At 62.9% G+C, this 25,445-nt stretch overlaps 4 protein-coding genes across 4 annotated transcripts; 1 reads left to right on the top strand and 3 right to left on the bottom strand.

The window, feature by feature from the left end:
• Positions 1 to 5,777: 5,777 nt before the first annotated feature.
• On the bottom strand, positions 5,778 to 7,095 carry SELENOH (selenoprotein H). The gene is made up of 5 exons (XM_059474978.1): positions 6,948 to 7,095; positions 6,426 to 6,640; positions 6,206 to 6,351; positions 6,020 to 6,133; positions 5,778 to 5,951 (listed from the first exon to the last, which is right to left on the bottom strand). Exons 2-4 carry the CDS (start codon positions 6,575 to 6,577, stop codon positions 6,033 to 6,035), a joined length of 399 nt encoding a protein of 132 aa, XP_059330961.1. The 5' UTR covers positions 6,578 to 6,640; positions 6,948 to 7,095; the 3' UTR covers positions 5,778 to 5,951; positions 6,020 to 6,032.
• Positions 7,096 to 7,135: 40 nt separating this feature from the next.
• TMX2 (thioredoxin related transmembrane protein 2) lies at positions 7,136 to 9,293 on the bottom strand. Its single transcript, XM_059474370.1, has 8 exons — positions 9,099 to 9,293; positions 8,652 to 8,712; positions 8,378 to 8,491; positions 8,173 to 8,249; positions 7,993 to 8,099; positions 7,840 to 7,905; positions 7,601 to 7,730; positions 7,136 to 7,503 (listed from the first exon to the last, which is right to left on the bottom strand). Exons 1-8 carry the CDS (start codon positions 9,285 to 9,287, stop codon positions 7,372 to 7,374), a joined length of 876 nt encoding a protein of 291 aa, XP_059330353.1. The 5' UTR covers positions 9,288 to 9,293; the 3' UTR covers positions 7,136 to 7,371.
• A 217-nt stretch (positions 9,294 to 9,510) lies between these two features.
• Positions 9,511 to 11,627, top strand: MED19 (mediator complex subunit 19). The gene is made up of 5 exons (XM_059474410.1): positions 9,511 to 9,712; positions 9,999 to 10,255; positions 10,333 to 10,429; positions 10,510 to 10,604; positions 10,728 to 11,627. The coding sequence occupies exons 1-5, from the start codon at positions 9,514 to 9,516 to the stop codon at positions 10,788 to 10,790; spliced, it is 711 nt and encodes a 236-aa protein (XP_059330393.1). The 5' UTR covers positions 9,511 to 9,513; the 3' UTR covers positions 10,791 to 11,627.
• ZDHHC5 (zinc finger DHHC-type palmitoyltransferase 5) lies at positions 11,366 to 24,347 on the bottom strand. Its single transcript, XM_059474409.1, has 12 exons — positions 24,203 to 24,347; positions 22,248 to 23,505; positions 16,891 to 17,012; positions 16,388 to 16,545; positions 16,132 to 16,304; positions 15,930 to 16,032; positions 15,480 to 15,571; positions 15,269 to 15,401; positions 14,735 to 14,858; positions 13,921 to 14,033; positions 12,906 to 13,786; positions 11,366 to 12,602 (listed from the first exon to the last, which is right to left on the bottom strand). The coding sequence occupies exons 2-12, from the start codon at positions 22,349 to 22,351 to the stop codon at positions 12,437 to 12,439; spliced, it is 2,169 nt and encodes a 722-aa protein (XP_059330392.1). The 5' UTR covers positions 22,352 to 23,505; positions 24,203 to 24,347; the 3' UTR covers positions 11,366 to 12,436.
• Between the last annotated feature and the right edge of the window lie 1,098 nt (positions 24,348 to 25,445).

The following is a 25,445-nucleotide window of genomic DNA, read 5'->3' as shown; positions in this document are numbered from 1 at the left end:
TCTGCCCCGGCATGGTGCGGCAAGGGGCTCTATGGGACACCCCCGGAGAAGAGCCTCCTCCGGCCGGTCCCTCTGGAGCGGCGGGAAAACAGGTTACCCTGTCCAGGGTGGAACTTGCCCAGGAGCAAGATTCCGTGGCAGGATGGGCTGCAGTACGTCCCTGGGAGGTTACTGATCCCCTCTGGCTCTAGGGAGCAGGTGGGACCCCAGCCACAGCTCATCCTCAATGGTAGAAGGGTTCCCGTTCCCTGGGAGGCAAGGAAGTAACGCCGGGACAGCCCCAGCGCGTGTTCCCGGCTGCTCACCTGGGAGAAGTCCAGGTCCCCTGAAGGTTTTCTGCCTCGTCCCTGATCAGGCACCGGGGAGAGCTCTGCCTGCTCCTGCCTGCCAAACTCTTAGTGAGATAATGATAGAGGAAAAGAGCTGGGGACGGTTTTGGGTGGGACAGGTGATTCCTGGGGTAAATATGCACTGGGAGGCAGGGAGGATGTGATAACAGCCTGAGGATGGAGGTGTGAAGGACGTGATCCCGAGCTCAGCGGGGATTGGTAAAGGTGGTGAAGAAAGGTGCAATGAGGCGAAATGGGATTTCATGCATACAAAGGGCACATCTAGGGAAATGATCTGGGCGTGGGACCCCCAAACCTTCCCTGCTGTTTGGTTTGTAAAATAGACTATCCAAGCAGCTGGCAGGAGAGGGAGAGCTGGTCCACATCTCCCAGGGAGGAGAGGATCTCTCCATTCCACAGCAGGCGAGTGAGACCTTCTCTCTGCATCCCTTCATCCTCGTTGTCACCCAAAACGAGCAAGTTGGGCCCCCTGTCAGCCTTGTGTCTTGAGCGAGAACAGCTCCCAGATTAGAAATAATCCCTGTCTGCCCTCCCTTCCTCTTGGCCCACACAAAGAGGAAGGTGAATCCATCCCCTGAGTCTCAGAGACAAGGAGGGAGAAGAAGTGCTCTCAAAATTCCTTCTGGGAGGAAGACTCCTCGCTCACCTGACACCTCCCAAGGGACAGCTCTCCCTAAGGAAAAAAGCATCAGAAACACGTTGCTCCTCCAACCCAGCACCAATGACACATCCTTCAAGGCCTCTGCCTGGGCAGTTGGGGCAGCAGGGTCTCAGAGGTTCATGCATGGTCCCAGCACAGTCACACCCTCCCTCTGCCCTCCTCAAAGACTCAAAGTGCTCTTACAAACACTGCTCTGATGCTGGGAGAGTGCCTCCTGTCCCCAGGACGGAGCTGCACAGGGTTTATCCAGGCACTGGCCCTGCCCCAGCCCTGCCCTGACAGCTGGAACACCCGGCAGCACATGCTGACTTTGGAAGGCAGGCTGGACCCTGATCCTGCAGCTTCAGCTCACTCTGCAGCAGATCACACTCTTGTTTCACTATAACTCCTGGGGCAGAGGAGCCTGTCCCACTGTGTTCTGGAAAGAAGAGAGATGTGTTCCTAGCATGGGAAAGTTTCCCCTCTTTTACAGTAATTGCTTGTAATAACATCTTGCACATCCCCTTTCATCCTACAGCTGATGCCTTTCCCAGATGAGACGCCCAGAAGTGCAGCTGCCACCGGAACAGAGCAAGACAATTTGTTTACAAGGCAGGCCCGAGCTCCCGGCGGCCGAGGGCAGCAGGAAGGGGAGGCTGCCGTCTCCAGGTCCACGGAGGCAGCTCAGGGGATGGCCTGCATTGTTCCAGGTCAGGATAACAAGGCCCTTCCGCAGCCCCTTTCCTATGGGAATCCTGACAGGTCGCTGTCCCTCCCTGCAGGAGGGGAAGTGCGGCACCAGGGGGGTGAAGGCACTCATAAAGGGGGAGAAGGAGGGAAGTGGGGCCTGAAGGAGCTTTCCAGCTCCAACTGGAAGATGCCAGGCCACAAAGCAAGCCCAGAGCCCACCCTGACACCTTCCCAGTGCAGCTCCATGTGCTTGGTGTTGTCCCTCCTTCCCACCAGCTTCCCACGGTGTTGGGCTCTCCCATGCCCACAGACCATCCTGCTTTCAGCCTGGCTGCATCGTATCGTGCCCTCAGACTGTCAAATTCCTGGTACATCTTTTGCCCAAATGTACACGTGACTGAAGCATGCACAGAAATCTCCCTCCCTCCCATCCCCACAAGGATCTATTGCCACTTACCGTCTCTCCTTCCTCTCCTTTCCCAGGCTCAGATCTTGCCTTCATCCATCCCTTTTGCCGCTGCACAGGGTCCAAGGTCGCTCTGGAGAGCAGGGACTCAGAGGCAGGTCCTGTCCTGCAACACAGGCAAAGGCAACATAGCTGAAAATGATCCTGGCTATGAGACTTGAGATGGGAATTTCCCTTCTCTTACAGAAACTGGCTCAGAAACTGCTGATTTGAGGGCTTGGGAGACACTGGAAAGACAAGATTTGTCCTGTGAGGAGGCCTCTCCTCCTATCAATATCAGAAGGAGCTTGAACAGCCAGCACAGTTTAGGCCTTGCCTTCCCCTCTGCAGTGAATCCCACCAGGAGATAAGCCCTGCTGGACATTCCCAACCCTCTGAGTCACCCAGGGTTGTGCCCAGCCATGAGCCAATGGCCAAGGACACCAGGTGTGCTGCAGGTCTGCAGCCTCTGAGCACCTGAAGGTGGACAGAAGGATTCAGGGTCTGACAGGTTTTGCAGTGAAAACTGCAATCCCATACTTTTTTCCAGGAAAATCTGGTAGCATAAATGGAGTTTAGAGAGAGGGACCAAAGGTTGCTGGTGAATTTTCCACTCTACATTATTTGGCTTTGGATACTAGTGAAAATGACAGTCATAAAAGGCCTCTTTTGCGTACCTACAATGGGAGTGGTTGCTCGGTTGCCAGTTTGAGTATCAGTGAATTTTAAGGGCAGACAAGGCCACTGGTGGGGAGGGGAAGCAGCGCTGCAGATGTTGGGGTATAGTGGAGTGGGGGCTTTGCCTGGCAGGGTTTAGTGCTGGAACATTGAACCCCAGCACCCCAGCCCTGCTCGCTGGAATGTGGGTGCCCCTGTCCCACTGTGGTCCCACTCACTGTCACAGGGCACTGCATGGCATCTGCATCCAGGCACTCCGAGTGAGGTCAGGCTTTCCAGGCGACAGCTCCGATCATTGTAATTCCAAAGGATTGCAAGGAGTGGGGGAGGAAACATCTCTATTTTCCTTCTATTTTTATGAGCATATGATAGCACTTTGATATGAAATTACTTGTTTTGCTGCATCCCTTGGTATTCCGGGCTGGGCTCCAAGCCACCCGGGGGCAGTGACAGACTGCCAGTGACCTCAAAGGCTGCTGGCCCAGGCCTGGCACCAGCCACTTTCCTCCTTGGTTTGTGTCCATTTTGCAAAAACAGAGAAGAAAAACCACCCTCACATGTCCAACCAGATGAAAATCCCTCTGCAAGACCGCATTTGAAGACTTTGTAGATTTAAACTCTATGGCGACATTTAGGCTCCTGTCCTTCTGCAGCTCCTGAAACTTCCACCCACTTGGGTTGTTTGTAGGAACAGCCACTGTCTCCAGGCGATGGGGATGGATTATAATCTTTGTTCTTGTATGTGGAGTGACTTATGCAGATGTTTGTACAATGGGCACTTTATAAAGTGACAAAATACTTTCAATCTAAGTGGGCAGCATTGCCTGCTTGAATGATGCCTTCCAAAGGGCCATCAATCCTCCCCTTCAGGAGCCTGGGGCACGAAAACACCGATCCTCACACGAGAGGGCACAGTGGAGCCTGAAAATCCAAACCAGGGTGCATCGCGGGGCTCTGAGCCCTCGAACCCGGAGCTGCTCCAGACAGCACCTTCCCCATTATCGACCTCGTGTTCTTCGTTGCCTCCACTGCAGTGACCACAAGCAGCCCTGGCCTGGCTGTCGTGTCCGTGGCCCGATGAGGATGAGGGAGGGATGAGGGGCACCCAGGCTGCCCTCAGCGCAGCCGCCATCACACGGCAAAACCCGAGCGGTGCCTCCAACGCCTGGGCAGAGCGGGGTCACCGCGGCTGCGGGAGAGCTGCGGGAAGGGGTCGGTCACAGCAGGCGGGTCTGCCCCGAGCAGCGCTCCCGGTGCCCTCCGGTGCCGCCCCAGCGCGCTCCCCGCCACCGCCGCCACACCGTTCCCGCCGCGCCGCCATTGGCTGCCGGGGCGCCATTGCCGGCGGGCGGGACAATGGGTGGGCCGAGGCCGCCGCGCCACGTGAGGCCGCGGGCGCGAAGCGAGGACGCGCAGGGCCCCGATCCCGGTCACCGCCCCCCGCGTCCGCGCCGTGAGCTCGGCACTCACCCTCGGGGCGATTCGGCGGCGGCCCGCGCCCCCCTCGGCAGGTACGGGCGGGGTCGGGGCGGCGGCGGGGTCGGGCCGGGGACGCCTCAGGCTGCGGCGGCCTCACGGCTCCCGCTGTGGCGCCCCCTGGCGGACGCGCGGAGGTCGGGGCGGCGGGGACGGGGCGGACACCGGGACAGTGCGGGAACAGCGCGGGGACAGCGCGGGGACAGGGCATGGGCACACGGGGCTCTGCAGACATCGGCCCCGCCACATCCCAGCCCCAAACTATTGTGACAGCCCAAAGAGGGCAGGCAGGCGCTGGTCCCCGCGTCCCCAGCACGGCGCTGTGTGTCCCTGCAGGACGGCCATGGGGTCTCCCACAGCCTCGCCGCAGCTGCTGTACCGCAGCACCCGCCTGCTGCGCACCGCCTTCCAGCACCTCCACCAGCAGCAGCAGCGAGCTGATGTTTTCTGCGATGTGGTCCTGTGGGCTGAAGGTGAGCGGGCAGCATCGCCGAGGGAGCTGCGGGCAGGGTCTCTGCAACCCCCCTAGGAAACACTGGCGTGAGCAGGAAGGGCTGCAGGGCAGTAACAGCCACTGTTGCTTTGCAGGCGAGGCAGTGGTGGCCCACTGCAGTGTTCTCTCCGTCTGCAGCCCCTTCTTCATGGAGCAACTGGGCCGGGAGCTGCCCCCACAGGGTTGCAGGGTGGTGCTGGAGCTGGCGGGGCTGAAGATCGGGGTGCTGCGCAAGCTGGTGCGCTTCTTCTACACTGCCGAGCTGGAGGTCACGCAGGAGGAGGTGCACGAGGTGCTGGCGGCCGCCCGCCGCCTCCGTGTCACCGAGCTCGAGTCACTGCAGCTCTGGGGAGGACGCCTGGTGAGGCTGGGACCCCAGCGGCAACTTGACCGCTCCTGCCTGCACTCCACTCAGGAAGTTTCCCCTGTGGTGGCACCTAACACAGCTGAGCCTGGTAGTGGCAGCTCTGGGGTGTCCCCCCAGAGACAGCCACAGTCTGTGGGGCCCTCACAGCCCAGCCCCATCGGACGGATGAGGCTGCGGAAGGTGGAGCGCTGGGGGTGCTGGGAGGTGGTGCGGGAGGCGCAGCCCCCCCCTGTGCCTCCACCAGTGCTGGCAGGGGATGTGGGGGGGACAGAAGCACAGCCCGCCCAGAATGAGGATACACGGGAGCAGGTGAGCAAGCGCTCCCCACCCCGGCAGCCCCCCAGTGCAAACGGGATGCAGCAGCGTGGGGACTCCCCTGTGTCCCCACAGGGCTGCCAGCAGGCAGCACCCCCAGGGACCCCAGGAAGTGACACCAAGGAGGAGGAGGAGGTGGATGTGGGGACAGGGGAGCTGTTCCTGCCCCCTGGCACAGTCTGCCTCTGGCCCAGTCCCTCATCTGAGTCAGAAGAGGAGGTGGATGTCCTCACCTAGGAGGGGTGGCACTGCCTCTCCCACCACCCACCAGTGCCTGCACCCCTTGGGCTGTATGTCCTCGGAATAAAGTGTTGGAGCTATGCTTTGGAGTACTGAACTTTATTGAAGACTGGGGGGACAATGGGGTGTGGAGGGAGCCAGGGGTCTGGCAGTGGCAGAGCTGCAGCATCAGGGACGGGACTGGGGCTGGCGGGTGCCCCCCACTTGGTCTCGCCTCTTCATGGATGCTCATGCCGCCTGCACTGGTCCTGGCTCAGCTGTGGAGAGAAGGAAGTTGGTCCCTGCTGTCCCATCCCATGCCAATCCCAATCCCATCCCTGCTCACTTGGCCAATGTCTCTACGCAATGTTGCTCTTCAGGGCTTCCACCACGGTCTCTGGCTGGGGAAACTTCAGCTTGCGGGGGGGGCCCTTCCCAATACCACTCCACAGCTCCACGGCTGCAGAGACAAAGGAGATTTATGGGATCAGGGGTGCCGGGAAGCCCCCGCCGCCCCCAGCCCAGCACTTACTGCTGCCGTCCTCCTTCACCAGGGACACCTCGAAGCTGTTCCTGCGCGGCGGCCGGGGGTTGATGTCCACGGGCAGCTGGGCCATGGCCCCGCGCAGGGCCGCGCTCACCGCCGCCGCGTTCCGCCCGAACACGCGTCAGCTCTTGCTGCGGGGACACGGCGCTCAGCGACCCGCGGGCACCCCAGGGCCCGCACCACCCTCGGCACCGCGGCGGCTCACCAGTGCTCGATCACCACACGGGGGCCGGTGTCCCCGGGGCTGCCCTCATCTTGGGCCTGGGCCCGCGCCCGCTTCTGCGGGGCTCCCGCTGTCTCTGGTGCCTCGGCCGCCGCCGGCTGCCGGGCTCCGCGCTTCCTCCCGCGGGGAGCCATCCTGGGAGAGCCGAGGCGGTGGAGCCTACGCCGGAGCAGGAAGGGGGCTCCAGGAACGCCGCTCTGGGGTGGGAAGAGATCTCATGTACCCCGCTGTCAGGGGAGTGAAAGCTGGGTCCCTGTGGGGACACTGCTGTGGGAGAGGGCCAGGAAGGGCCAGTCCCCGGCCGTGCGCCACTGGGGGCAATGGGGGATCCTGCTGGGGAGGGCGGGAAGCGGCTCCGCAGGGATGGCGGGGCACTGTGGGGCTGAGGAGAGAGGGGAAGCGGGGCCCCGGGGAATGGGGGGGGACAGACGCCGGGCTCCGGGGAAGGGGGCGGGATGGGGCGGGGAACAGACGCGGGGCAGGGGCGGCCGCGCCGTCTCCTACCTGCCGCTGGCCGCGTGCCGGGAGCGCGCGCCGCCGCGGGAGACGGGGCCGGAAGGGGCGGGGCCGGCAAGGGCCCCAGAGCCCCCCGGTGGGCTGCGGTTCCGCCCGCGCCGCCCCAGCCAATCAGAGAGCGCGGGTTCCGCCCCCATGCGCGGCCCGGGACCGGCGACACGGACACGGACACGGGACACAGGCACGGCACGGACCGTTTATTGTCAGCGATGGATGAGAGCGAGCGTTAACCGAGGCGGGGCCCCTCCTACCGCCCTGCCCGCACGGGCCCGGGGGGCACCGCTGCTTTCCCGGGGCTCAGCCGGGACAAGTCCCCTCGGAGAGCGGCTCCGGGCAGGGCTGAGCAGGCCCGCGGGGCCGCTGCCACCAGGCTGATGGTGACACAGTGATGGGCGACAGTACAGGGCAGCTTCTACTTGTCCTTCTTGGTCTCCTGAGGCGCCGGCACGGCTGGGGGCTCCTCAGGGCCCTCCTCCCGCGGCTTCTGCTGCTTCTTGGCCTTGTGGTAGAGCTCGTTGAGGTTGAACTCCCGGATCACATTCTCCTGTGGCCAAGAGGTAGCATCAGCACCCCTGGGACCTCCCCCTTCTTCCCAGGCACAGGCGGGGTAGGGAAGCAGTGGGCTGGAGGGTCCCACGCACCTCAGAGAAGGTCCAGGACACAGCCCGGCCCTTCTTGTCGATCTGCGGCCGCCGCATGATCTCTGTCCCACCCTGGAAGAGGATGAGGGTGGGCAGCTGCTTGGTGAGAGGTGAGGTGCTGACCTTGTACCTGTGTGAGGACAAGCCCACAGTGACCCTCGGGCATCCTGAGGGGGCTGGGGGGTCACAGGAACTGCCCTAGAGCGAGCCCTGCTCGCCCCAGGCTGCACTCCCCACACCTGGTGCTGACGTCCGTGTACCGGCCAACATCCACCTTCCCAAACTGGAGTCCTGAGCAGTTGTACCTGGGCAGGATGGGGACACATGGCTGTGAGGGACGCAGGGGACCACAGGCCCCGCTACCCACCAAGATTCCAATGGGTGCCACTCACTTGAGAGAGAGGTCGGCGAAGATGGGGGCAAAGGACTGGCACTCACTGGACCAGTTGGCAAAGAACTCAACGATCCACGTCACCCGCTTGTCCTTCTCCAGCTCCTCCTGCCACAGGGGCATGGGCTTAGGGGGGGTGGGCAGAGCCCCCCAAAAGCCCCAGGGCTGGGGAGATACTCACATCGATGGTCTTGTCACTGAAGTACTTGATGTACTCAGGGCCCATGTAAAGGGGTGGCTTGCAGGTCATCAGGAACACTGGAATGACAGCAGTCATTCCTGAGCCCCTCAGTGCCAGGAGGGCCAGGCTGGGCCTGGGACAGAGCTTCTCCAGCCCAGAGCAGCGAGGGGGAGCCAGGACAAGGCAGGAAGACGTGCAGGCTCACCTATGCAGAGCGTGAGGTAGAGCAGCCCCATGCGGATGTCGAGGCGGAAGAACAGGATGGCGTTGGCCACTTTGCTGAACATGAAGATGTTCCCGATGTGCTGCTCCACGGTGACTGTGATGTGGAGACAGGAATAAGGGATGGGGCCAGATGCCCCCAGAAGGTTGGGGGTAACTTCAGGGAGGGCTGGATCTGGTCCTCCAGACACCACCCCACTCAGCTCCTTGCAGGAGACCTCACAAGCAGCCCCAGCCCCCCAAGTCCCCTGACTCACTGGAGCGCCGGTTCTTCATCATGACAATGGCGCTGAGGAACATGAGGATCTCCACCTCCCTCTGGCACAGAGAAGGGACAGCATGAGCTGGAAGTGCCCAGGACACCTTGGAGCCATGCCTGGCCTGGCATCACACAGGGAACTGTGGCCATGCCAGGCCCTACTGGCCCCAAGGCCCTGCCCGAGCCCAGAGCCCCCATCCCTCCCGGGGGAGACCAGCGAGCAGACGGGCTGCCCTGCGGCAATGGGATCGACCAGTGCCTGGAGGCTCTCGGCTGCAGGGGAACACCGCAGAGCAACGCCAGGGGCTACCGGGCATCTCCTCCCACAGGCCGGGGTGCTGTGAGAGCAGGAGGGGAGCCAAGCCAGGGCCGGGGGTGTGGGGACAAGGCCGGGGACAGCCCAGGGATGCGGGGACAGGCCCGAGGACAGGTCGCGCCGCCTCACCCAGTCAAAGTCACACGGGTTACCATCCTCCCGCTGCGAGGGCAGCCCACGGCAGAGCGGCGGGACCTTGCGCACGAGCAGGAAAGCGGCGGCGAGCAGCGCGGAGAGCGGGTAGTAGGGCTGGGCGAGCCATCGGCAGAGCCCAGGCAGGCCCCACAGCAGCGCCAGCAGCGGCGCCACCACCGCCATCTTCCCTCCGCCCCTCTCACTGCCGGGGGCGGGGCCTCCCCGGGCCGACCAATGGCGAGCTGCGAGGCAGCCGCTCCTGTGCGGCGCAGGCAATGAGAGGAGAGATAGAAGCGGCCAATCAGAAGGCTGGGACGAGTCTCCCATAGCAACGGGAGGCAGGCCGGTGTAGGGGCGGTGCTCGGCCAATGGCGGGGCGGGGCTGCCCCGCGCGGGGCACGCTGGGAATATGGAGAACTTCTCGGCGCTGTTCGGCGCGGCGGAGCCGCCGCCCGCCGCCGCCGCCGCGCTCGGATTCGGGCCCGCCAAGGCTCCCGGCGCCGGAGCTGCACCGCCGCCCGCTGCCTCAGCCGCCGCACCGCAGCCGGGCGAGGACGCGGCCCGCAAGGCCGCCGCCGGCCCCTTCTACCTGCTGCGGGAGCTGCCAGGTGCGGGCGGGCCGCGGGGCGGGGCGGATGCCGCGCTCGGCCAATCAGCGCAGCGAATCGCGGCCCTGGAGGGAACTGACAGCGCCAGGAGCCAATGAGGCTGCGGGGGCGGGGTCACGCAACGCGCGGACCGGTGGGGAAGTGGGCGGCGGGGGGGGACCCCGGGACCGGGATCGCGGTGCTCGGGGGGTGCAGGGGGTCCGGGAGCCCAGGCTCGGCCGGGCAGAGGGGCCAGGGGTGTCGTCGGGGCGTTTCCCCCTTCCCAACTCTTCCCGCGGCCGCACAGGCACGACGGAGCTGACGGGCAGCACGAACCTGATCACACACTATAACCTGGAGCACGCCTACAACAAGTTCTGCGGGAAGAAGGTGAAGGAGAAGCTCAGCAACTTCCTCCCCGACCTGCCCGGCATGATCGACCTGCCTGGCTCCCACGACAGCAGCAGCCTGCGCTCGCTCATCGAGAAGCCGCCCATCTGTGGCAGCTCCTTCACCCCGCTCACGGGGGCCATGCTGACCGGCTTCCGCCTGCATGCCGGCCCGGTGAGCCCCGGGGCCTGGAAGCACCCGGGGGGGTGGGAGGCACCCGGCGTGGCCTGACCAGCCCCTTTTCTCCACAGCTGCCCGAGCAGTGCCGGCTGATGCACATCCAGCCGCCTAAGAAGAAGAACAAGCACAAGCACAAACAGAGCCGCACGCAGGACCCCGTCCCCCCAGGTAAGGCTGCCACAGCCACCCCCCTGCTCCCCTTCAGCACCAGCAGAGCATCAGCTCATCCGGCGCTTCTGCTTCTCCAGAAACCCCTTCGGACTCCGACCACAAGAAGAAAAAGAAGAAAAAAGAGGAGGATCCAGAGCGGAAGAGGAAGAAGAAAGAGAAGAAGAAAAAGAAGGTGAGTGTCAAGGCTGGGGTGCGGTGCCCAGCCCCTGGACTTCTGAGGGGCTCTGTGAGTGGCCATCCCCAAGGGGCTGCTGGCCAGCAGCTCTCACAGGCTCTGTCTGTCCTTCCTCCGCAGAACCGGCACAGCCCGGAGCACCCGGGGGTGGGCAGCTCCCAGGCCAGCAGCAGCTTACGGTGAGGCCACGCCGGCGTCGCCCTGGGGATCCCCCGGCCCATGGGAACAGCCCTAGCTGACCCCAGGGACACTGGGGCTGGCCTGTCCCCCCTGGCTAAGAGGACACCCCTGCAGCCCCCCAGGACCAGGGGCGCGGACTCTGTGGGTGCTGACCTCGGGCTTTTGTACCTGAAGAACCTGGAGCATCAAAGCCTCTTTTTTAGTCACCTTTCAAACTCTGCTCTGAGGAGGGGCTGGTGGCCGTGGCTGCTGTGACCCTTGGCTGCCATGGTGGAGCCCAAACCAAAGTGTCCCTGGAGCGTGCAGGGTGCCCTCCTTTGGATCCCAAACCTCACCAGCACCCAGGACACCTCCCCTGGAGCCTCTTTTCCCATGCCTGGAAAATCCTTACCTTCTGTGGGAGCAGAGTTTGCCTCAAGTCAGAGCCTCCCCAAAAGTGAGCCAGGCTCAGCTCTTACCAGACCCCCTTCTCTCTCTCCCTCGTGATGGGGGGGAAGGCCGAGACCCTGAGGATCAGGAGCCCTGGAGGGGCTGCTCCATCCCTGGACACCAAACAAAGCACACACACGGCCCCGGGGTGGCTCATTAAATATCCTTTTATTCCTTGTTTTTAAAATGGCTGATAATAATAAAAAACCCTGGCGTGGCTGTGCGGGGCCACGGGAGCTATTGCCGTAGAGAAAGAGTCCGGTAGTGCCGGCAGGGCTTTGGGGACAGGGAGCACGGGGCTCCTTGGCTGCGTTTTTTTGGCATGTGATGAGAAAATATTGCTTTCTGGGGATGCACCTGCCTCTCCCCCGAGCGAGCGGAAATAAAAACAACCCTTGTGACAGTGAGAAACCTCCTCGGAATCATTAACAGAAATAAAAAAAGGCAACGAAACCAACAACCCCCCGATCACAGCCCCTGGACAAAGAGAACAAAGAGCGAAAACTGCGGGTGGGGGATGCTGGGGCCTTTGTGCCAGCTCGGGCTGGGGGTGTGGGGGTGCTGCCCCCACCCTGGGCCCCCCAAGGGGGCTGGAGGCTGCAGACACCACGGATCAGGGAGGGGAGTGTCCAAGGGTGGGTGCCTGGCACCCCCTGGCCCCCTCAGGGAGGGAACAGTGACACCCAGCACCTACCACAGCTCCTTCCATGGGTGCAGGAGGCAGCCCCACGTCCCTCCTTTGGGGACAGGGACAAGGTGGGGGGGCGGCCCAGGCCCTGAGCAGGGTAGCTTCTTCCTCTCTCTGGGTAAGATATATAATTTCTGCTTCTTCTTTTTTTTTTTTTTAATATTTATATTTATATATATAGATATTTATATATACACACACCTGGTAACTCGGAAAGAGAAAAAAAATAGAATCCGTAACAATAATAATAAAAAAAAGTATTCTGGTTTAAAAACAATCCGTTCCTACCACGCCAGGCGAGCGGGTGATTGCACAAGGCCCACAAGTGGCTGGCGCAGCCGACGCGGTGCCGGGGCTGCGGCCCCCCCACCCCCCGAGCCCTCCCCGAGCCCCCCGCGGGTGTGTGCGGCCCCCGTGGCGCACAGGGAGGAGCAGGGGGGACCCGCCCGGCTCTCCGGGAGTCCACAAGCGTCTGGGCACGGCGGGTCCCTGGGGCCGCCGGGGAGCAGGGGAGGGGCGGCGGCTCTGCCCCTCATACCGAGATCTCGTAGGTGGTGCCCCCCACACCCGAGACCTTCTTGACACCGCCGCGGGTGGGGCTGCTGAGGGGCACTGGCCCCGAGCCCGCTGGGGCCGAGCCCAGGCTCTTGGGCTGCCCGTTGGACTTGCTGTAGGCTGTTCTCATCTGCACCTCGTCCCTGCGGGAAGGAAGCACGGACACGGGGTCAGGAGAGGGAACAGGTTGCTGGCACCCAGCTTTGCCACAGCCCTGCCCAGCCCAGGGACCACCAGCACCGGCTCCAGATTCCGAGGGGCCCATGGCATGACTGAGGAGGTGTGGGGAGCACCAGCTCTGTTCTGGGAGAGCAGGAAGATTTCTCTTGCTCTTCCCAGCATCTCTCCGCAGGGAGGGGTGTTCTGCTGCCCCAGGGGCTTGGAGGGACACAGGGCAAGGGTCCCCCCACAGGCCAGACAGGCCCCTGTGCCACCACGGTACTCACTTTGGTGCCAGTAAGGGCTGCAAGGCCACCTCCTCGGTCTCGGGGCCGCCGGCCTGAGAGGCTGTTTTTTGGCTGCTGTAAGACACGGATTTGCCCAGGTGGGGGGCGGCAGGCTGCTCGGGGGAGCCCAGCGAGCGCACCCGCAGCGCCGGGGGGGGCTCGGGCTTGCCGAAGCGGGGCAGGGCCGGGCGGGTGAGCGGGTTCTTGCCCAGGGGCGAGCGCTTCGAATCGTCCGAGGAGGAGCTGGTGCGGGGGGCGTTGCTGGAGCCCGGCGTCGACTGGATGCCCGAGTCCGCCAGCCCCACGTCCTCCTCCCGGCCCGGGGCCGGCGGCTGCTGCAGCAGCTTCTCCCGCTCCTGGATGGAGGCCACGATGTGGCGGGACAGATTGTCATAGCGCACGGGCGAGGGCTCGCGGGGCACCGCGTGCTTGGGGGAGGCGGCGCTGGCGAAGCGGCCGTGCAGGTCGGTCTCTCGCTGCTGGGCGATGCGCGCCGACAGGAAGGGCGAGGTGTAGCCCATGGGCGGCTCGGGCTCCGGACCCGCCTGCACCGACTCGAAGTCGGGGCTGTCGGAGGGCGTGAGCAGGCTGTCGTACGAGAGGCTGCCGTTGCGCGTCTGGTTCACCAGGCTCTTGTAGGAGGTGGAGGTGGTGCCCTCGGAGCGGATGGACTGCAGGTGGCCTGTCTCAAAGCCTGTGCCCTGGGCCGACTTGAGGCTGGAGGAGCGGGAGCCACTGGAGAGAGGGTCAAAGTGGAAGCTCTTGCCAAAGGTGGGAGAGCGGAAGCTCTCAGGTTCCAGGCTCGGCTCTGAGCGGTAGCTGGGCTTGTGGCCGCTGTCACAGATGGAGTTGGGCTCCTTCAGGCTGTTCACTCGGCTCAGCTGAGGGGCAGAGGGGCAGCAGTTACCCCCAGAATGACCATGGGGCCCTCGTGGATCTCCCAATGCACGCCCTAAACCCTTCCTACATCACGAATGGGGTGGCATCCCCCGTGCCACACAAGGCTCAGCCTTACCTTGGCACTGGTGGAGTGGGGCAGGGCTGCCGAGCTGCTGCTGCTGCTGTAACCGGGCCGGTACTTGTACATGGTGGGAGTCGGGGGGCTGTCTTTGCCTAGCAAGCTGCTGTCTGCACCGGGAGAGAGGGGCACGCTCAGGGCGGCTGCGGGCAGGGAATGCGCCGAGCCCCGCCCTCCCTGCCTCAGAACCGACTGCGAGCCTGGGGCGGACAGACCATGGTCAGGAACGGGCTGCAGGGGAGGTGCACCAGGGTGGGAGAGACAGACCGGGAGGAAGGGATGTCCCCACAGCCACGTGCGTGGGGCTGGCACTTCCGTGCCCCTGCGGCAGCCCCGGCTGGGTGACACCCTGGGGGTGCACGGCACGGGGGTGTCAGGGAGCTCCATGGGAAGCACACACAGCACAGCCCTCAGCGGGAAGCAGACCCAGGCAGGGCCGGGAGAGCTGTGGGGTCTCCAGCTGCTGCAGAAAGCAGCTGCCACAGGCTCTGCCCATCACATCCCACCTCTGGCCAGGCCCACACGGAGCTGGCCACAGACGCTCTGTGCCGCTGAGTCAGGCCCGCCACCACTTCGCCTCCTCCGTCCTGGCAGCGCGGCGGCTGCAAGGCACAGCTCCTGGTGGCTCCAGACAACGCCACGCTGGCTCTGAGCATCCCCCGCAGGCTTCTCCAAGTGCAATGGGCCATATACATCAGCCCAGGAATGCTGATGTGCTCCAGGTCTGCCCTACAGCCCTGACTCCTGGCCTGCCTGGTGCAGCCCTGGGCTCCCCTCCCAGCGGCTGCCAGGGCCCTGGTGCCCTCCTTACCCTCAGTGGTGGCCAGGGTTAAGTGTGTCCTCAGGCCCGTGTAGCGGCTGAGGTCGGGCTTAGGTGGGGGTGGTGGCTCGGCGTCAGCAGACTGGCTCTCCGTCACCTCCAGGCTCCCCTTGGACTGCAGAGACAAAGCGCAGGCAGGGTCAGGAGGGGCCAGGGCCTCAGCCCCCCCTGGGCTGGTAGGGCACAGACAGCGGCGCCGGGGGGTCCCGCTGCTTCTGGGGCATCCAACAGAACAGGGGGCAGCGCGTGCCCCGGGTGGGTGCTGGAAGTGCCAAGGAAGAGGAACCTCCAGAGGGTGGGGAAGGATGGGAGCAGTAAGGGCAATGGAGGGGGCAAAGCCTCATGTGGTCACTGCCACATGGGAGGGGGAGTTTCCAACCCATGGGGACATAGAACAAGACGACACGGACTGGGACAGGGAACGTGACCAGGCTCTCTCGGTTCTCTACTCACGGATACAGGCTTGCACCCCTGGGATCCGTGGAGGGCCCCAGCGCAGGCAGCGCTGGTCCCCACCTTCCTCACCTTCGTCCTTTTCAGCTCTGTCTGGATACCATTGTCCATGATCTTGACAGTGATCTGACCGTCTGACACCTCGGGCCGCAGGAACGGGGGTCTCACCAGCACTGTCTGCTCGGCCTTCGGGCGCCCGAGGTACCTGGGGAGGGGGGAGGAAGGTCATGGCCTGGAGCCCAGGATGGGGCAGTTTTCCAAGGGATGCAGAGGCCAGGCTCACCTGGGCGCCGGGGAGCTGCAGAGGACCCGGCTGACATTCTTACAGCAACCGTTGGTGAAGGGGTTGACGCCCCCGCGGAACTTGCCCGTCACCTGTGGGACAAAGGAGTGTCACAGCCAGCCACGCCAGCTCCCTCAGGACACCCCCTCAGGACCAGGACAGAGATACTCCGAGATCCTGCTCCTTTTCCTAGTGCCTGTTTCAGTGCTCAGATACCCTTGAGGGGGTCAGGTCTCCTCAATTTCACCTCCTGGGCCCCAGAAGTGCCTGCCTGGCTCCATCCTCTGACTGCACCCCCATGAATGCAACTGCCTTTCAGTCACCCTGTGCTCTACCTCTGCAGCTCAGGGGCCTCCCCCAACTTTAATCCAACCCGTCCCAGGAAATCCCAAACTGTGTCCCTAGGTGGCCTGGCCAGCAGGCAGTCTCCCCATAGTCCCTTGGACGTACCTGTTCATTGGTAGTGCGGCCCCTGGCCACGAGCACCACGTGGAAGCCTGTCAGGCCAGCGACGGGAATGAAGAAGAGCCCAGCCACGCACATCACCACCATGCTGCCACAGCCAGCTAAGGAGCAGCCACAGCCCCGCTGGGCACCGCGCCGCACCCAGAGCCCAGCCCGCCCTGCCCACCCGCGCTGCCCAGGAGGATACGTGACCGCCATGCGGACGCCGGAGAGCTCCTCCACCTGGTACAGGACGTAGAGCAGCCCGAAGCCGAAGACGCCCATGATGTGCGTGGTGAGCGACAGCAGGAACAGGAAGAAGTAGCGGTAGTTGCGCCGCCCGATGCAGTTGTTGACCCAGGGGCAGTGGTGGTCGAACTCCTGCCGGGGATGGGGCTCAGTGAGGGGGTGCTGGGGGGCTCCCTGCCCCGTGGGGGGCTGGTGGAGGCCCTGCGGCTCCTCACCTCCACGCAGTTGTCGCAGACGCTGCAGTGGGAGCAGCGCGGCGGGCGGTAGAAGCGGCAGGTCGCGCACCACTTCATGCGCACCTGGATGCCCTTGATCTCCACCGTCTTGTACAGCGGCGCCCGGAAATCATCCTCTTTGTCCTCGTCCTCCTCAGCTGATGGGGACACCCCGGCATGGCATCAGGGCCCAGGCAGCCCCTTCTGCCTGAGCCAAAGGCTCCCAGCATCACCTTGCTGTCACCTGGCACAGGGACAGCCAGGGATCCCCAAACACAGGCTGGGGGGAGCTCTGCCAGGCCTTGTCCCAGAATCCTGACACTGCCTGCGTCCCAAGGACCCAACAGGGGATGCTGAACCCATCCCTGTAGCGCTTGTCACTGCCTGATCCCACCAGGTAGGGCGAGGAAGGCTCCTCACCAGCCTTCTGGGACCCAGAAATCCCCTTTACCTCAGAGGAAGGGTGCAAGGAGGCAGCTCCTCCCAGCCAGAGCCAGACTTACCTCGTGGGAATATGCCTGGGTCCATGAAGGTGGCCATGCTGAAGTTGGCCAGCACGAAGAGGAAGACGACGGCATTGTAGGCGGGGATGATGGGGGACACGTAGATACTGAGCCCTGGGCACCTGCAGGCACAGCAGCTGTGAGACCCTCGGACCCTCACTTGTGTCACTCCCACCGCCTTCCAGCAGTGCATCCCACACCCACACTGCAGCCACTTCCACAGCACAGTCTGGGGAGCACATGCGGGCCACAGTGGGACGTGCTCCAGGCATCCTTCAGGGAGCAAAATTCCCCTTTGGGACCCCACTGGAGGGTACCACAAAGCAGTAGTGCTGGCAATAGGAAAAACCAGGCCAATGGCATGGGGGGCACCCAGGGGACCTGCCAGAAAGCAGGATGTCATCCTCCCTGTGCCCCACCAGCTGCTCAGGGCACAGGGGACCCTGTGAGAGAGGGGACACGAAACCAGCACCAGTTCTGGTACCTCCACAGCCACTCATGCTCCTCACATCCCAGGGACAGCTCCTGCAGGACACGGGGACCCCAGCGAGCACCCAGCTCCTCCAAAAAGGCCGTGGGAGCGCAGTGAGGGAATCACCCTGCTCCCTCCTGTCCCAGCAGGAGGGCTCAGGACAGCGGGCTTCCCCCTTGCAGGCGCCAGCGTAATTCCCTAATCTGCTTTGCTGCTGGGATTAAATCCCACAGATCTAGGGCAGCATCTGTCCCTCTCTTCCCCCCACTGGGCTAAGTGCCGATGGATTTAGGTGGCCGGAGCAGCGTGGGGCTGGGCGGGCAGGGTGACATATGGTGCCAGGGCTGTAATCCCCCCAGGCTGGGGTGAAGGGGCAGGCGCTGGCCCCGTCCCCTCCTCCACCACCACCCACAGAGACGGGTCCCATCGCCAGCCCCCGTCCTTGTCACAGCAGCTCCCAGAGCCATGCCAAGGCTCCAGCTGGTGCAGGGCTCTGTCCCAATTCAGGGCCCTGAGGAGGGCAGGGGGCACCCCCGGGTGGGGAGCAGCAGCTGTGCCAGGGGCAGGGCAGGAGAAGCGGGCACACCCTTCCAGCACACACCTGGCAGCACAGAGGGTGAGGCAGGCAGGGCGCTCCCAGCACCGGGCACCACTCCGTGCCCCAGGGAGGCTGGGACCTGCTCTCACAGGCCAAGGCTGAGGCTGTCCCCGTCCAGGCACAAGGGTGAGACAGCAGGAGGGCAGACTTTTGGTTGGAAGACATCCCTGGCAAGGAGGACAGCATGGCCAAGCCATCCAGCACACTTATCTTCTTCTTCCTCCTCCTCCTCCTCCTCTCTGGCCCCCCAGGCCCCACACACCACCTTCCCCAAAGCCTCTTCCCCCTCATTCCTGAGGAGCCACCCTGCTGGGCACCCTGGGTGCTGCCTCCCTGCTCCATATCAGGCTGGCATCTCCCGGGATGGCATTTCCCGAATGGCATCTCCTGGCCCAGCCCCCCGAGCTGTGCCCCGGGCCGGGGAGCGGCTCCTGAGCGGCACCGGCCATGCCGGCCCTGCTGCCTGCACTGGAAGCCAGCCAGGCGGATTCTCCCAGCTGGGACGGGCTGCAGAGGAGGAGTTCCCTCCAATCTGTGCCCCAAAACCCTCCGAGAGCAGTGCTGGAGGCACAGGACCTAAGTGACAGTGCCAGGCCACAACCCAAGCAAGGGACAAATCATGGAGTCATGGAATCACAGAATTGTTCAGGTTGGAAAGAGCCTCCAAGATCACCAATTCCAATTCCCCAGCACTGTCAGGGCCACCACTGAACTGTGTCCCCAAGTGCCACATCCACATGTTTTTTGGTGACTCCACCACTGCCCTGGGCAGCGCTACTCACCAAACAACCCTTTCCATGAGGAAATTTTCTCTAACATCCAAACTAAAACTCTCCTGGCACCACCTGAGGCTGCTTCCTCTTGTCCCATCACTTGTTCCTTGGGAGAAGAGCCCAACCTCACCTGGCCACACCCTCCTGTCAGGGGATTGTCGAGTGTGAGGACACACCAGAACCAAGGATCCCATGTCCCTGAGCTGAACTCCTACTCCACTTGAGAGAAGCCTCCCTGGCTCTGCTCTCTGCTGGACAGAGAGGGCCAGGGAGCTCAAAGGAGCCCTCAAAGTAGGAAATGCCCTTCCAGAAACCTTGTGGAAGGAGCTCCTCTTTCCAGGAAGGGAAATCCCAGCCCAAACCTTTGCTTGAAAGAGATGGAGGGGAGCCAGGAAGACCCATGCCCAGGCAGTCATTCCACACAGGGCACAGCCAACAGGCAGGCTGAGCCAAGGACACAGCCTGGATCCTGAGAGACAGAGCCCAGGGAGGCAGGGAAGGATCCAGCTGCCTCGGAAAGCTCAGGGGCACACAGAGAGGGAGGGACCAGGGGAAGGGAACACCTCTGTGCTGTCCCAGCAGCCAGCCCTTCCTGGAGGGACACACAGCTCCTGGGGCAGGACAGTGGCTCAGACACACTGATGAGACCCCCTGGGTGGGATTCATGGGCCAGGGCAAGCACAACACCCTCCATAGGGAACACCAGGACCTGCTGCCTTCCTGACTCCCTGTGCCATGGGAATCCCCACAGAGCTGGTGGCACCATGCTGGTGACCCCACAACCAGGGAGTCACCTCCTGGGACCACCCCCACCCACTGGAGGGATCAGGGGTTCTCCGCAGAGAGCAAAGGTGGTGCCCATCCCAAGGGAACCTCCTTATCAGGGGAGTGATGTGTTCCTGCCTTTTGCTCTCCTGAACAGAGAGTGCAGGGCTGCAGGCCCTGCCTCGAGCCCGGGGCACACGGGGCAGGAGCAGCAGGAGCAGCAGGGAGGCTCCTCCCCATCACCAGCCACGCAGGTCCCGCAGCACCCATCGGGCTGCCCCTCAGGATCGGCATGCAACACGCTCGTGGCCAGAGGAGCTGTTGGGACCTGTCCCTGGCAGCACATGAGAGGACTCGGGGAACCTCGGGCACCATGAGTCACAGCAGGATGAGACACGGGCTTCTTGCTACCAGTCACGCCCGGGAGAAGCCTGTCCCTCCCTCCCTGCTGGCATCCCCTCCCCAGCCCCTCAGCCCCTGCACTCTCCCAGGCACAGCCTTCCCTCCCTCCTGTTCCCTGGGCTCTGACCCATGGGCTCTCCAAAGGCCCTGGCACAAACACAATCCCTGCTCACCCTCACACAGGTTTGGATCTGACTGGGAGTGGGCATGGCGCTGTGTCCCAGTGGCACTGCCAGCCCCAGGGAGGGGACAGGGAACCTGAGAGCCAACTGCACCAGGAGCTGGGACCAGCCAGTGAGGAGGTGCAGGAATGGACAAATGGACCCCAAGGGGCAATTTCCATCCTAAATCAGCACCTGTCTGAGAGCCCAGCAAGCCTGAGACCCCCACTCATCCCAGGGGGAGGCAGGAACATCCCCTCTCCTGCTCCCCTCCCTCCAGGGCAACCGGCCTCATTTCCACCACCACGTGCTCAGCAGCAGCAGCAGCAGCTCCTAATTAAATTAATCAATTAAAGAGAGTTCTTGGCCCAGAGACACAAATCCTGGACGGACCAAAAGGCATCCAGTGGACAGGCTGGAAGCAACACAACTGGAGCCTTGAGAGCTGTGCTGACCCCTGGCTGCTCCCTGTTTTGGAGATGTCTCCCAGAGCCTGTCCCCACAGCTTCCATCGCACTTCCCAAAGGACCAGCCTTAGGTCGGATGCTGACAGGGGGAAGGGGCACAGTGGCCCCCAGGACCATGCAGGAGGCAAACCTGGAGCCCCACATCCCTGCCAACCTGCTCCAGCACCAGGCAGACCCTGTCCCAAAGGATCCATCCCGCAGGGAGCATGTGAACGCCGTGCCTGGGCTTTAATGGGATGTTCTGCAGTCGGATAAACAACATTGCTGACCTGCAATTACAGCGACCTGCCCAGGAGCTCCTGCCCCGGCCAAACCTGCTCCTCCACGGGGCGCCGGCGCTGCCTCTCACCGCCCGCTGATAAGCGGCTGCTCCCGGCGCTGCTGGCACCCGTGGCTGGGATGGGCCCGGGGTCCAGCTGTCCGGCAGCCACTGTGCCAAACCAGAGCCAGCCTGTCCCCTAAGGTCACACACGGGGTGGCACACGCAGCTCGGAGGGCACTGCCCGCTCCCTCTGCCTCTCCTTCATCCCCTGGCGCAGCAGCAAGAGTCAGCGACTTCCACAGGCATCAGGCAGTCTGGAGCAGCCCAACCCCAAGCCTGGGAGCCTGGTGACTGCCCGGTGTCCCAGCAGGGGACAGCCACACGCTGCTGAGTGACACTGCCAGCTGCACTGGGCGCTGGATGGGGCAAACCAACCCGCTCCCCTCTTTGGTTGTCAAGTTCCCCCGTCCCTGCCCAGTTGTCATGTTCCCCTGTCACCAAAGCCACGGTGACCTTCCTGCCACCAATGGAGCCTTCCCAGGGAGTGGCAGCAGCCATGGCACCTGTCCCTCTGGCCTCCCACAGCTCCAGCTGATTCCTGCGGCCCCAGCAGGAAAAGCCCAGGCAGTGGGAGAGGCTCCCGGAAGCAGAGGGTGCACCTCGTTCCCGCACCCTGCCAGGACCCCAAACACATCCCCGCTGAGACCCCGGGGATGCCCTGCAGGATCTGGTGGCCATTCCAGCTGCCATGCTCTGGCTTTCCTGCCTGGCACACTGTGCCATGGTGCCAGCCCAGCCGAGCCACCCTCTGCTGGGCTCCCTCAGCACCTCGAGGTTCTGCTCCCCCGCCTGTCACCCCCCGAGCACGTCACTAGGGCACGTGTCACCGGGCAGGGAAGAGCAGCAGCCCAGGGATGTCACCACGCCTCTCCAGCACCCAGCACCATCTCCCAGCCCGGTGCCCTCCCAGGCCCCAGTGACCTGCTGGCCACTTCCCTGGGACCCTCTCCAGGGACATGGAACCCTTGTTGCCCCAGGGCAGGGGACAGAACACAGCGAGTGATCCACGCACAGGGGTCAGAGTTCTCCTCCCTGAACTTTCCTTTGTGGCTCACAAATCGATTACGAAACTAAAAATAACACGTGTCCTGCCCCAGCCCACCAATCCGCCTCGCCTGGCTCCAAAGGAGAAAGTGATCCATGCCTTTCCCACCCACAGGTCACAAACCAGTTCCCAACCCAGCGGACCTGGAGCTGAGTGGTGCCTCACCACCAGGACTGCCAGCAAGCAGCTTCCCCTGGGAAAACTCATGGAGTGAAACTCCATGAACTCATGGCTCCTGGTGTGGCTGCAGCACCCAGAGCACAATATCCCTCTTCCCTCTGGGAGGAAATACCAGCTCCTGTCCCCTGTCCTTGCCGGCCCTCCCCGCTCTGGCCCAGCCGCCGGGACTCACGTGAAGGCGAAGAAGAGGGTGGTGGCTCCCACTAGGAAGATGGCAGCAGCGGAGACCGGCACGTACTTGCTGGGTTTGAATCTCTTTCCAGAGGCTGCTGGCATGTTGGAGCTGTGGTGGGGGGTCCGCCCCGCAGCATAGCCCAGGCCCCAGGGGACTCAGAGCAGGATGAGAAGGGGAGGGAGACAGGGGCTGACCCCTACCCTGCCCCCACGCCTGCTCCTGGGGCAAGCTCCAACTGGGGCGCGGAGTCCGGAGAAGGGTCTGGAGCAGGAGGCCCAGGAGAGGAGCCCACTCTAAGCTCTGCCCCGTGAGAGCTCCTGGGCACGGGGAAGGAGGGTTAAAAACATTAAAAATTCACAACAGAGAAGGGGATTTGGGTTTAGGACAACCGTTGGAGTGGGAATGCTGAGAGCCCTTGCAAGCCTCAGTCCAGGCAGCAGCCCACAGGCAGGCTCAGCAGGGAGGGAATTCCCCAGGCTCGGGCAGGCTGCTTCCCACCCAGCCAGCACCCCAAGAAGAGCACAGGATCAGCAAAGTGCTTGCAAAAAAGCCACTCCGGGAGCCTCAGGGCAGCCACTTCTCCTTTTTAATCCGCCTCTGCTGTGCGCAGCCCCCGGTGCTGCACGGGAGGAGGGGGTGGTCTCCAAGCAATCCCAGCTTCCTCACGGAGCTGCCATGCCTCCTCCTCCTCCCCTCGCTGGAGGGGTCACGGAAACACTCTCCCTGATTTCACCGGGATCTGGGGCTGGCTGGCGGTGGCCGTTTAATTTTATTTATTTCTCTCTTGTCTGTTAAAGCCGAGGAACAGCTGGTGCAAGGTTGAGCTGTAAATCCTTTCTTTCGAGGGGGGGCGGAGGGGAAGGTCTGGTGGATTGTGGGTTTTCCTACTTGCTCCTTTCTCCTGACCCCCCAGGCCCTTCCATGGGCTCAGGATCCACTCGACGGTTGGGGAGCGACAGGAATTTCATTAAATCTTCTCTGCAGCAACCATTTCCCAGCAGGTGAACGGGAAGGGGGTGTTCAGGGAGCGCCTTTACAACCCCAGCAGACACCAAAGGGTGGAAGGGGTGCTGAGCAGCTCTGTCTCACTCATGGCCCGGGCAGTGCAGGGAGAAACCTCAGTTTGTTCCAAACAGCTCCATTTTTCCCGTCCCCTTCCTTCGTTAAAATCCTTCTTCATTCATCCATCCATCAGTCTTTTAAAAAATACTACATAAAACCATTAAAACTCGAGGTCTGGTGTGCCACAGCTCGCCTGGAAAAAACAGCAACAGAAATTAGCATGGCAGAGAAGGGAAGGAGCCGGCTGTCATTAGCCACAGCAGCCTGGCCACAGCGTCTCCCATCCCAGCCCAGGGGCATTGGCTGCTGCAGGAACTCCAAGCTATTCCCTCTATCCCTGAGAAACCCACCCTGAGTCCTGGAAGGACTGGAGGGACACCATGAATTCCTTCCTGCAGCTCCAGCTCAGATCCCAGCACCAGCGAGTGCTGGCTCCCTGAGGGGCAGGGGCTGAGCAGAGACTCCAGGATTTAACATAAGGGTGGAGACCACAGCAGGAAAAAACACCCAGGAATCTCAGCCCCTTCCCTGGAGGGTAGGAGACAGGAGAGACCCATGGAAAACACCAATCCCATGATCAGAGGTGGCCTTTGCAGCTCTGGATTCATCAGGGACTGCAGTGCCAGGACATGGAAGAGTGGATTTGAAATGACAGAGCTCAGGGTTGGATGGGATATTGGGAAGGAATTCTTCCCTGTGAGGGTGGTGAGGCCCTGGCACAGGTTGCCCAGAGAAGCTGGGGATGCCACATTCCTGGAAGTGTCCAAGGCCAGGCTGGATGGGGTTTGGAGCAGCCTGGGATAGTGGAAGGCGTCCCTGCCCCAAGCAGCCACCAGCCCATCACCCATCATATCCCACCAGTTCCTGCTGCCACAGCCACCACTCCTCACCTTGTCACCGTCTGTCACCTGCCCTCCCCTTGCTGCCTCCATGTGCAGGTCCAAGCACAGCCCACAGCTCACTCCTTTCTCCCTTCCAGCTTTCTCTGCCTCCCCAGCTTGTCCTTCGGGGTGGGCAGGGAACTCTCCAGCGCTGACTAAACGCGAGTGAAGGCTGGGAGAGCTGCGGCGCCCAATTAAAGGCGGCTTTAATGACAAGGATGTGTTACCACCAAGTGGGCTCAGCCCCAGCTCACGGCCACTCCGCCTGACTCACCCAGCAACAGCTCCTGCCACTCGGCCTCTGCAGGACCAAAGCTCAACTTCCCACCCCGAGGTTTCCCTGCCCTTGGGAGTGAGAGGAAACGTGGGGCTGAGGCTCTGCCCGGCAGGGAATGTGCAGGTTTCACCTGGCAGCAGCTCCTGAGCGGAGCAAACTGAACAGTAACACCAGGGAAAGCTGCTTTCCTTAGCAGGGACAGAGTTCCCTGGAGAGCAGCAGTTTCCCAGCCCCGCTCTGCCTGCTCGGGGAAGAGCCCAACACCCCACAGAGCCGAGCCCAACAGCAATTCCAGGGATGGGCTATCGGAAGTGCGGGCCTGACATCACGGCTGATTGCTTTAGCAGGAGCAATCTGCTCCCTGAGCACCCGGCCCTTTGAACGCTCCGCCATGGAGGCACGGCCACACCTCGGCCTCAAACAGGCGCTGCCAGGCAGAAGGAGCTGTTCCCTGATAATTCCTGCTCCGGAGATCCCCACCCTGCCCTCGCAGGGCGCCGCGGGCATGCGCCTCGTGGCCCTGCTCTGCCCCAGCCCTCCCAGCCAGAGATCCAGGAGCCCTTCACAGGGTGATCCCTGCGGAGCTGTGTGTGCCAGAGCTAGCTCCCCATGGAATCAGGCACCCCTGAGCAGGGGGAGAGCCCCAGCGCTGTCACTAGTGACACCCCAGCGAGAGGCGATGCAAATGCATCCCTGCTCCAGCTGCCTGTGCCTGGAATAACTCCACAACTGATCAAACAGGAGCCCATCCCGGCTCCCAGAGCCACCTCACTGCTCCCCAGAATGCCTTCCTGATCCCCATGTGTGCTGAGACCCCACAGCACTCCCCAGCCCTGCTGCAGAGGCCCAGAGAAAAAGCTGTCAACATGTGGGATTTCTGCTCTGCAATCCTTAAGGGGTCCAGGAGAAACACAAGGAAAACCCACTGCAGATTCCCACAGATTCCACAAATTCAGGCCCCAATTCTCCCAAACA

The sequence above is a fragment of the Ammospiza nelsoni genome, chromosome 6 (assembly GCF_027579445.1).
Source record: "Ammospiza nelsoni isolate bAmmNel1 chromosome 6, bAmmNel1.pri, whole genome shotgun sequence".
NCBI classification, from domain to species: Eukaryota; Metazoa; Chordata; class Aves; order Passeriformes; family Passerellidae; genus Ammospiza; species Ammospiza nelsoni.
This window is presented reverse-complemented; position numbering and strand designations above follow the sequence as displayed.

Coding starts and splice junctions, on each gene's coding strand:
- TMX2 (XM_059474370.1), bottom strand. CDS start 9,287: ATGGCGGTGGTGGCGCCGCTGCTGGCGCTGCTGTGGGGCCTGCCTGGG. Junction 8,713..9,098: donor ACCCGTGTGACTTTGACTGG/GTGAGGCGGCGC, acceptor TCTCTGTGCCAG/AGGGAGGTGGAGATCCTCAT. Junction 7,504..7,600: donor TGTCCTGGACCTTCTCTGAG/GTGCGTGGGACC, acceptor TCTTGGCCACAG/GAGAATGTGATCCGGGAGTT.
- MED19 (XM_059474410.1), top strand. CDS start 9,514: ATGGAGAACTTCTCGGCGCTGTTCGGCGCGGCGGAGCCGCCGCCCGCC. Junction 10,256..10,332: donor TCCGCCTGCATGCCGGCCCG/GTGAGCCCCGGG, acceptor TTTTCTCCACAG/CTGCCCGAGCAGTGCCGGCT. Junction 10,605..10,727: donor AAGAGAAGAAGAAAAAGAAG/GTGAGTGTCAAG, acceptor CTTCCTCCGCAG/AACCGGCACAGCCCGGAGCA.
- ZDHHC5 (XM_059474409.1), bottom strand. CDS start 22,351: ATGCCAGCAGCCTCTGGAAAGAGATTCAAACCCAGCAAGTACGTGCCG. Junction 15,572..15,929: donor GCCGCACTACCAATGAACAG/GTACGTCCAAGG, acceptor TTTGTCCCACAG/GTGACGGGCAAGTTCCGCGG. Junction 13,787..13,920: donor CCCACTCCACCAGTGCCAAG/GTAAGGCTGAGC, acceptor TCTGCCCCTCAG/CTGAGCCGAGTGAACAGCCT.